At 51.1% G+C, this 11,287-nt stretch overlaps 1 protein-coding gene across 1 annotated transcript; it reads left to right on the top strand.

The window, feature by feature from the left end:
- The first annotated feature begins 9,688 nt into the window (after window positions 1-9,688).
- On the top strand, window positions 9,689-10,957 carry LOC142564912 (uncharacterized). The gene has a single exon (XM_075676147.1). It carries the CDS (start codon window positions 9,764-9,766, stop codon window positions 10,955-10,957), a length of 1,194 nt encoding a protein of 397 aa, XP_075532262.1. The 5' UTR covers window positions 9,689-9,763.
- Window positions 10,958-11,287: the final 330 nt, after the last annotated feature.

Raw genomic sequence — 11,287 nt, 5'->3', positions numbered from 1 at the left:
TGCAGAGTCCCTAAGTGCTCGGCACTTCTTACCGTTTACTTTAGTTTCCTGCACATAGGGCTCCAATAGTCGTATGTTCTTGTGCGTTTCCTGTATCGTTGCAAAAGCAATTTTCTCTTGGCAGTCCGCAGCGATGTGCCCTTGCTGTTTGCAATTGTAACAGGTTAACGGTTTCCGTTCTTCACAATAACGCGTCGCATCGTTTCGCTGTTTTGTTGCAAAAGCAATTTTCTCTGGGCAGTTTGCAGCGATGTGCCCTTGCTTTTTGCAATTGTAACAAGTTAACGGCTTCCGTTTTTCGGGCTTCCCGGAAAACCCATCTCTCCTATCTGCTTTTTCTACGCGCACTGCCTTGCTGTGCAAGCTGCGGCGGGTGTAATACTCTTCCGCTAACTCTGCTGCCTTGTTTAGCTTAACCTCTTTTAGCCTATCTTGCAGCCAGAGCCGGACATCCTCATCAATGCAACGGTAGAACTGCTCCAACGCGATGCATTCGACAATTTTGTCGCGGTCGTCGTAAACCTCTTCGCCCTTCAGCCATTCCACCAAGTCGGCTTTTAGACGAAACGCGAAGTCAACATTCGGCTCCTTGCCCTTTTTTGCATACCGGAACCTCTGCCGGAAAGCTTCGGGCGACAATTTGTACTTCCGCAGTAGCGCTTCCTTCACATCACTGTAGCTCTCAAACGCCTCTTTCGATAAGCAAGTTATTACGTCTGATGCCTCCCCAGGAAGCAAGGCTAACAGATTCTGTGCCCAGAGGGATCGCTCAATGCTATTCCGTTCGCACACGTGCTCAAATTTCACGAGGTATTTGGCCATATCCTCTCCGACGACAAAGGGTGGAAGTTGATCGCGTATTCTCGGAACATTAGAAGTGAGACCAGGCGCGGGCGAGTTATTTCGGATCTCCAACTCTTTCATTTTAAGCTCGTGCTCGCGACGTTCTCTCTCTCTCCTTTCCTCCTTTTCCTCCTCGCGACGTTCCTTTTCTCTCCTCTCCTCCCTTTCCTCCTTTTCTTTCCTTTCCTGCTCGCAACGACGTTCATTGATACCCGCCAAGGCCTCTGCGGCTTCCTCAGCCGTTACGTCCCCAGTTTTCATGACCTCAAGGATCGCATTCTTTCTTTTGGTTGAGCCCAACTCAATGCCCAACTCCTCACAAATTTCGAGAAGTTCCTTCACCTTGTACTTCTCCATCGTTCACACTGTCCTCCTGCTGTTTACCCTTTTTGAATATACCTGCTGTACGCTACTATAATGCTACTAGTAAGACATATGCAAGTATTTCACACACTGCCCTGTTTACCCCCTCAGCATCCCCTGGTTTTCAAAACACTCTTACTAGGCTTGAAACACACAAGGTTATCACAATGCAACACCAAATCCTTCCCTAAGCTACTATAACCTGTGTCAGAGAAAGTCTGGTGTTTGAGGTAAACTTCAGGCACTCACCGCGCCGAGGTAGCTGATGCCGGTCAATCCCGTAGCTGCCATCCACTGTTACGACTTTGAGGTGGTCCCGTAACGCTCGTCACCCGTTTCGTGACAGAGCGTTGGTAGCGAAGACTCCGAGTCAGGCGTCGGTGAGAATAACAAAAGGGACTTTATACACTATATACAGGTCATTATACAGGACATGAAGGGATCGGCACTGGGGCCGAGAGCTCACAGCAAACGCGACTGTTCTCGCACGGCGACGTCCGGCGAAAACGCGTGACACATCTCACTCCAGTCGAGAGCGGCACTCTGCTCCCGGTGGGTCGGCGGATCCGGTTTTCCAGGCGGCGCGCCGCGGCTTATAAGCCCCCAGAAACCATTGTCACTCAAACGGCCCAATACAAAGTGAGCACTCGACGGTCGTCGGAGGGGGGTCCAACCAGCGATCACGCTCGCCACCCCGTTCAAAACTGGCGGGCGCGGTGACCTCCAGGGAAGGGGATGTATGGCGCCGGGCTGTCTGGCACTTGGCGACACGTTTGAACATGTTGCCCGCCGATGCTTCTCCGGAGGACACCACTGCCTGACGGCTCAGCATCTTGACTTGTCAAGGGAGAATTAGGGCGCTGTGCCTTTCGGCGCAGCCCCGGGTTTGTCCAAAGGGCGCTCGCAGGAAAATTCTCCATCTTGCGGATTCGGAATCCGGGCTTGTGGTAATGGCACAACACAGCTACAGCTAGAGAAACTGCCGCATCCGTACACAGGAACGCAGAGGCGAGCATGGAGGTGGATAAGGCACGTAATGCTAAGAGGAAACTAACGGAAGATATAGACTCCACTGCACAACCCGCGAACAGCCTCGAACAAAGAGTCGAAGCAGTCGAACAAACAATGACAAACCTAGCGAAAAGCATAGAAGAAAGGTGCAACACAATACAGTGTGTAATGCAAGACACACTCAAAGCCTTGCATGATATGCTTAAAACCGAAATCATCAGCATACTACCCACCTTAGGCAGCAACACAGAGACACCGCAATCCTCTCCCCCACCATTGAACATGGCTACGAGTCATGCAGGACGACCTCACGACGGGCACGGCATCCCCACAGAAGCGCCCGACGCCAGGTCCATGGTATTCCGCATAGGGGATGGCGGAGCAAGTTAGGATATTGCAGTAGAACTGCAGGTTGTTTGCCAAAAAGAGGGCAGCGCTGCAGTTCGCAATGGCGGACCTCGACCCCAAGGTCGATGTCATCGCGCTACAGGAAACAGAATCGGCAATCAAAATAACGGGCTATACCTGTTTTAATGAGCTCTCTACAAGTAAGAAACCGAGTGCAAGAACAGCCATTGCTGTGCATCGAAACATCACTGCAATGCAAATCGACTTAGAAATCGAAAATCTGCACTACATCTTTGTGCAGCTAATGCCCCAAAACAGGAGGCATAAATGCCTCTATATACTAGACATATACAGCCCGCCAAAGTGCAATACTATCCCCTTCCCCACAATCATTAGAAAAGCGAGGAAAGAGGCGGCACAAGCCCAGCTCGTCGTCCTGGCAGACTTTAATGCAAGCCATATCATGTGGGGCTACCCGCGAAATACCAAGAAGGGAGTGTCGATAGCGAATTTGGCCAACAACCACGATTTGACCCTGCTCACAGATCCCACGCAGCCGACACGTATTGGCAACAGCGTGTCGCGAAACACCACTCCCGATCTGACCTTCGTCCGGCAAGTGGAGGGCGCGACGTGGTCCAATACAGGCCTCAATTTGGGCAGTGATCGTTATGTCCTGGACATTAGAATACCTGCTGCGGGGTATAATAAAAAGAAGAAATTGGTCGTCAAACATACCAAGTGGGACCAATTTATATTCAAACGCAACCGTCAGGCAGCAACGAAGATTAAAGACCTAAACGAGTGAACATGTTCCTATGGGTGGGCAGCGCAACTCGGACGAAGGACGAGAGGAAGTACACAACACGAGAGCAGCCGGGTTCCGGGTTGCGCTGCCCACCCATAGGAACATGTTCAATCACCAACTCGCCCAGCTTGCCGTCTTAATCCTAAACGAGTGGACGGCGCAGCTCCTCCAAGATGCGGAAGAAGCCACGATGAAGGTGCCCACCGAGGAAGATGGCCCCAGGCCCGACTCTAAGCTGATCAGCCTCTGGGAAGGGCAGCAGACTCTCCATGCAGAATGGATGAAGCACAAACATAACCGCACACTTAAACCAGAGTCCCTGCTTAAACTAGCATTGGCTCAGGCTGTGGCGGAAGTACTGGAGTATTCACGCGAGCTAAATTCGGCTCTATGGATGCAGCTGTGCAACAGGCTAAATGGCGAGCTCGGCTCGAAGAACCCCTGGTTCTTGTTTAGACATTTGCTCGATCCCGATAGCAGCAGAGGGGCAACGGCCAAGAAGGTCAATCGGCTCCTTTGGGCGCATCCGGCCTCGGAGCAAGATATCATACAAGAGCTCACCAGCCGCTATTTTAATACAGAAGCAAATGAGCTGGCGTACGCAGAGTACACTGGCGAAGCGAATGAGAGCATAGATGCCGACATAACCGAGGCTGAGGTAAGAGCTACGCTAGCCGATCTAAAAACCACCTCGGCGGCGGGGCCAGACGGCATAACAAATAAAATGCTGCGCAACCTCGATGACCGGACAATTAGAAGCCTAACCGGCCTATTCAATCAGGTGTGACCAACCCCCTGGGTATCACCAATTGTGGCAGTACCGAAGCCACATGACCCTGAGCACATTCGAATGTGTGTTGACATGCGCTGTGCCAACCAAGCTATCCAGCGTGAGAGACATGTCACACCCACAGTGGATGACATCTTTGTTGCTTTGAACGGCTCCATCTAATTCTCTAAACTCTATCTGAAAGATGGGTACCACCAACTAGAACTTGACGCATCATCCCGTGTGATCACCACTTTCTCCACACATGCTGGGCTCTTCCGATACAAGAGACTCAACTTCGCAATCAACTCATCAGCCGAAGTGTTTCAAGACACCATCCGTCAGGTTCTAACTAACATCCCCAACGTGCTCAACGTAAGCGATGACATATTGGTGTATGAAAAGACTGAGAAAGAGCATGATAAGGCTTTGAAGGCCACACTGGAATGCCTACTTGCAAGTGGTCTCACACTGAACGTCAAGAAATGCAAGTTCTACCAACGGGAACTTACATTTTTCGGGCATGTGTTCTCCAGCAATGGTGTGCAACCGGACCCCACTAAGGTGGTGATGCACTAAGGTGCGTCACCACCTCCCAGCGCCACTGAAATGAAGAGTCTCCTCGGGCTCGTTAACTACTGTGGTCGGTTCATACCCAACTTGGCCCACCTCACCCAACCACTCAGGAAACTCACGGCCAAAGGAGAGGACTGGTGTAGGACAGACATACAGCAAGACGCCCTGGACGAACTGAAGAGAAAGCTTTCCGAGGCCACAGCTCTCGCCTACTTCGATCCAGGAAAGAACATCACACTCGTTGTAGATGCTGCTTCTCATGGCCTTGGCGCCATTCTCACGCAGACATCCGGAAGCTAAACCAGAGTGGTAGCATATGGGAGTCGTGCTCCTTCTCCTGTGGAGGCACGCTACTCTCAAATTGAACGGGAAATGCTGGCCGTGGTGTGGAGAATTGAGCATTTTCACATCTACCTGTATGGGACAGCATTCTGCCTACTGACAGACCCCAAGCCATTGGTCAGCATTCTCAGCAACCCTCGCTCCCTGTCTTCAGCACGGCTGGAGCGTTTGGCACTTCGAATTCAACAATACACCTTTGAAGTGCAACACACTAGTGGTCCAAGTAACCCATCTGACTACTTGTCCCGACACCCAGTAAACTCCACGTCACCATTTCGGTTCATGGAGTCTGTCGCCGAACAGTACGTGAACTTCATTGTGTCTCATAGCCTGCCTCGTGCCATGACCAGAGAGAAGGCAACCGAAGCAACGCTCACTGACCCGGTGATGAACTCGCTCAAGAAAGCCCTAAAGCAACCCCAGCAAGGCAAAGATTGGAAGACCACAAATCTGAGGCCCTTCTCTCGCGTTGCGACAGAACTGTCAGTCTCCAAAGAAGGCCTTGTGTTAAGAGGCCCGCGGATAGTACTGCCGGCACAACTTCACACTATGGCGGTGCATCTTGCACATCGAGGACACCAAGGCATTGTCAAGACAAAACAGCTGTTGCGTGAGAAAGCGTGGTTTCTAGGGATAGACTCTTTAGTGGACCAGACAGTTAAGAGTTGCCTGGCAGGCCAAGCGAACACAGCAGTACACCTTCGAGATCCCTTACCAATCCAGGAGCTGCCTCGAGGCCCGTGGACTGAACTGTCGTTACATTTTGCTGGCCCTTTCCCTGATGGCAAGTATGCCATAGCAGTGGTGGATGATTTCTCCAAGTACCCACTTGTTAGCATCCTACACACTCTTGCAGCACCTGCAGTCGTCAAGCAACTGCGCACTGTTTTCGCTCAGTTCGGCTGTCCAGAAGTTGTAAAGTCAGACAATGGCTCACCATTTCAGAGTGAGAGTTTTGCAGAGTTCGCCATCGAGCTCGGGTTCAAGCATCACCGCATCACTCTACGGTGGCCAGAGGCTTATGGGGAAGCCGAAAGATTCATGCGCACCCTCAAGAAGTCTATACTCGCAAGTCGTGTCAGCCACTTGGATTGGACCAATGAGCTTCAGTCGTTCCTGCTGGCTTATAGCTCCCCACCCCACAGTTCCACAGGAAAATCTCCGTTTGAACTTCTGTTTGGGAGACCCATGAAGAATCTTCTATCGACACCTTCGCTGGTACTCACAAATCGGCTCACTATGAGGCCAGACAGAATGACACTAAAAGAAAAGCATACAACAAGTGGTACGTCGACACTCGGAGGCATGCGAGTAACAACCAGCTGTGTGTGGGACAACAAGTTCTCTGCAAACAGGATAGGTCAAACAAGTTTTCGACTTACTATGATCCACACCCATACACAATCACCAAAGTCAATGGCTCCAGAATCACAGCGTCCAGAGATGGAGTGTCGATTTGTCGCAACTCAAGTTTCTTCAAAGATGCAAGCACAGTTCAAGTGGAACGACATCAGGACCAGACCGACATGCCATATCTGGATGATGAAGCTGTGCCAAGTAACAGTGACCTTCCAACCCCCAGCATAGCTACTCCTAGCCAAGCCATATCAGCAGCTCCCAAGGCCGTCTCACAGCGGTACCCGCAACGATCCAGGCAACGACCTAGGCACCTGAAAGACTTTGTGTTTAAGCAAAACTAATTTTTCCTTCCCTGAGGGGATGATGTAGTGTCCATGTATATCACTCTTTGGAATGAAGGAAGGCAACCCTGGGGTTCAAGGGGGCTTCCAAGATGGCTGCAGTTTCGTTGAAATAAATGTGTGTGCGTTCTCAACACAATCAACCATAATCAGTTTCAATGCTCGAACTACCATACGTTACAAGTACTATCTCCTTTTCTTTTCAACTGTGCTATGAGGAACCTTCCCAAGGAACTTAACAAGATCCCGCTCGTCCGCCATGCCATCTATGCGGACGATGTTACCATTTGGACGAGGCAAGGCAATGCCAGGGCCGTCAAACAGGCATTGCAAGCCTACGGTATACGTCAAACGGTATACAAGCCTACGTGGCCGGCGACGGCCTCAAATGCTCCTCTACCAAGTCAGAACTGTTTATTGCCGGCAAAACAACGCAGGCAATCAAAACTACGCTGCAAATAGTAGTCAATAAAGAAGTAGTACCCCAGGTCGCCACCATCAGAGTACCGGGGCTCTTCCTAGAGGAAAAGAACTCGTGCAAAGAAACTATGAAGAGACTGGCGAGCACCTCTCGCCAGGTAATCGGGCTGCTGCGACGTATTACTGGCCGCAAGTTTGGATTCCAAGAGAAAGAGGCATGCAGGCTAATCCAGGCTTACTTGGTCTGCAGGATAGCATACACATGTCCTTTCCTTCAACTACGAAAGATCGACATCGCAAAGATCGACACTTTACTGCGTTAAGTCTACAGAGTAGCCGCCGGACTTCCTACATGGGCAAGCAACGAAAGACTGATGCAATTAGGGCTCCATAACACCGTCACTGAAATCGTGTAAGCGCAGAGAGCGGCGCAGTGGTGGAGGCTCATGCACACAGCAAGGGCATGAGATCCTACAACTTCTGAATCTCCCCCCCCCCGCCTCTACACACACACAGGAACCACCAGGAGAGTGAAAATTCCGAGAGACATTAGGAACTGGTCATTCCACCACTCCCGAAGAACCTGGGAGAACACAACAAGGGACGCCGACGCGCACGCGCGGAATCCCTTAAGACTCTAGCACACAAACCAGCCGCATATGTGGACGCCTCGCCTGTGGGGAACGGCACATATGCGATAGCGGCTGTGGACGGAACGGGGCGGATCCTCCGAACCGAGGAAATCGCAGCAAGGTCTAGGAAGCGGAAGTGGCCGCCATTGCTAGTGCGACAGCAGTCGCAGGGACGCTCTTCATAGTGTCGGACTCAATGTCAGCGATCAAAAGCTTCAGATCGGGCCAAGTAAGCCAAACCGCGGCAGAAAGACTACAGAGGCCGGAGATAAGCATCAGGCTTCTCTGGGTCCCTAGCCACGAGGGAAACACCGGTAAGGAAGTTGCCCACCTCACAGCCGCGCAACTACTAACCGGGCCGAGGGGCAGCCTCCTCCGGAAAACCCTGAAACCCTTTCACTAAGTTACGGAGATCATCTCCGTCGACAAAGAGAGGAACGACAGATTTACTCGCCTCCATGCGGCGGCCTAAACTGACAACAGGCCGTGACTCTGCGCCGAGCTCAAACGTGCAGCGTGCTCAGCCCCAGGAGACTAGCGGCCATCCTGAAGGATGACAGCGTCTCAAAATGTACGTTTTGCGGCTTAGCACAGGCTGGACAGGATCACATTCTATGGGGATGCGACCGCCATCCGCCCCAAAAGAGCTCCTGCGGCTAGCGCCCTCACCCGAGGAATGGGAGAAAGCGTTGAGAAGTGTCGACCAAGTATCACAGTCCAGGCTGGCAGAATGGACGGCGTTAGCTGCGGCCCCTGGGCCCCGACCTAGCCTTCCCCCATGACCTGGCTACCCCTTCCCCTACTATTAAATAAAGTTGTTTCCTCCTCCAGCGAACTGCAGACGGCTCAAACCTTTGTGCGTGCTGTCCTCGCCGCTCAGTTTGCGTCAAAGTGATAACACGAAGGTAATTTCGCTTGCTGCTGGTGCTGCGTTTCCTCCAGGAATTGTTTTGACACCCAGTTTCCGCGGTCATCGAGTGTGATGTGTTCATGTTTGCCTGTGCGCGCTGACAGCATGCTTGTTAATTTAGTTAGTAAGCGAATGTTTCCCAAGTTTATACGACCTATAAAATCACTATCCTTACTTCGTATAGCCGTCTACTAATTTGCTATCGCAATCAACACTCTAAGAAGAATCCCGGGGAAAACGGGAGCAACTGGGCAGTTAGTTCTAAAAAGGGCGCTTTCGTCCCTCAAGGGAGTAACTGCATGAATGTGCGTGCCGTGTGCAAATTTTGGAGAGTAAGTGTTTAGTCCCTGGTCGGAAAGAGAGCAACGGGAGGACAAACGGCAACAGTTACTCCCCATGCGCTCCGCTGTTTTCGTCCGTGTCGTGGAGTGATGCGGTAAAAACGGTATTGTCTATAAATCGTGAATAGTTCGAATTTCGTGCACTGTCTATTGAACTACATGGAAAGCAGCACTTTGCCTCTTCGTGAAAAAATTGCGTTTTAAATTTAAAAGCTGGAATGTGAAGAGCCATGCCCTTCGTGCGCTCACCATTAGTGAGCGATACACATTAAACGCGCAAGTCATTTATAGACTGTCAGATGTTGCTGGTCAATAGTACCTAAGTTCCTTCCGTTCCAAGGAAATTACGCACTTAACTGAAGCGATGTGTAGCTCAAACGGGACACACTAAGCGATAGAGAAATTGTCCGTCTCTGTCGTCTCAAGTGCCTCGTTTGAGCTCGCTACACGTTTACATCGCGTAGTGCCTCAGTTTAAAGCATCCTAAGAACACTCAGGCAGATTTCTTTTCGCACTCGCTTATGGTTGCAAGTACACTCAGCGTTACATTCTCCCCGCACAGCATACACAAAATGCCGAGTCGCTTTTATATTGCCGCACCTGCGCTCCCATGCTTAACCTGTCTCAATTTCCTGCCTCGTCAACAGATCTGCCGTGGTGCGGCAGGAAGAAGAGGCTTGTTCGAACGGCGACGTTTGCGATGAGCTCCACTGGAAACAGCGCATCGGCCCTCGGCCGAGGATCACACCCACCGTCAACTACTGATTCCGGTAATTATAAAGTCGTTCTTCCTCGTCTGCCGACTGGCAACACCGTTCTCAATTCAGTTTTCCTGCATGCTGACCTGGCAGGGCGGCCGTATCGGGCCCCGGACTTTCGCGATGCTCTCCTTTCAGTGCTAAATGCAACTGAGATCCTCGGCGCTGGACAACACCAGATGAGCCATTTGTGGTTAGTGACATGTGTTAACAGTATCGCGAAACAGAAACTTGTCGACAAAGGCGAGTTGTTGGTGAAGGGCCTCAAGTGCCTTGTCATAGACCCGGAATGCAAGAATATCAAGCTGAAGCTTCTTTGGCTTCCCCCACACCTCGAACAGAGACGGATTGTTGAAGCGCTAGAGCCATATGGCACAGTGCAGTCCATCACGAGAGAAATGTGGCGGTGTGACGGCATGGAGGGCTGGCAAATGATTAATCGAGACGTAGCGTTCACATTGAAAGATGGAGTTTCTGCCAGTAATCTGCCACATCTGTTGAGCATATACGGCCACCAGTGCCTTATCTTGGTACCTGGCCGACCACCACTTTGCCTCCGGTGCAACAGAGTTGGGCATATCCGGCGACAATGTAGAACACCACGCTGCAGTAACTGTCACCGCTACGGTCACCCTGCAGATGCACGCGTCGGAGCCTACGCTGACAAGCTTCGTGGAAATAGACCAGCTGAGGATGATACCATCACCGATTATCTAATGGATGTGAGCGAAGTTGTGGATGCAACTGGAGAAACACTCCCTGAGACTCATCGACAAGAACAGATTAAGCCGTCATCGGTTGACATTAGCCTTAGCCAGAAGCCTGCCAGCGAGAATGAGACTAAGGCACCTGACGACGAACTAACTGTGTCATGGGCAGAATCGCCACCAGTTCAAGATCGCCCACCGTCAGTGGAATCTGGATCGATGTGCGAGGCCGCTAAGAAGCGTCCAGTGCCATCTGACAATCCATCGCCCTCGGGAAAGGAGGCTCGCGTTCCCAAAGTGTCAAAGTTAACAAAACCGCTCGGGGAACGCCTACTCCTGAAGAGGTCCCTTGTATTAACGTGCACCAAAAGGTTCATAGCGCATCACCTCATCAAGAAGGGAGTGGTGCACCTCTGGAGCAGCGTTTAGACGCTGCACCTAGGTAATCATGGCGGGCGCTCTTCCCTTCCATTTTGGCACTTTAAATGTCCGTGGCTTACGAAGCCATGCAGTAGGCGTTTCCGCACGCTGTATGTTATTTGTTAGAAAACATTTACCATGTGATTTGCTACATTTGTATACAGATAGGGAAGGGCGCCTAATCTGTTGCGATATTGATATCAGTGGTATGAGCTTTAGATTTGTGTGTGTTTATGCTCCGAACAAGTTACGTGAACGCGAGTGTTTCTTCTTATCTCTAGAACATCATTTCTGTACTGATCGTGCATTGGTTCTCTTTGGAGACTTTAATTGTGTATG

Source organism: Dermacentor variabilis, chromosome 1 (genome assembly GCF_050947875.1).
Source record: "Dermacentor variabilis isolate Ectoservices chromosome 1, ASM5094787v1, whole genome shotgun sequence".
NCBI lineage: Eukaryota > Metazoa > Arthropoda > Arachnida > Ixodida > Ixodidae > Dermacentor > Dermacentor variabilis.
Note: the sequence above shows the minus strand (reverse complement) of the source record. Positions and strands in the feature narration are given on the sequence as shown.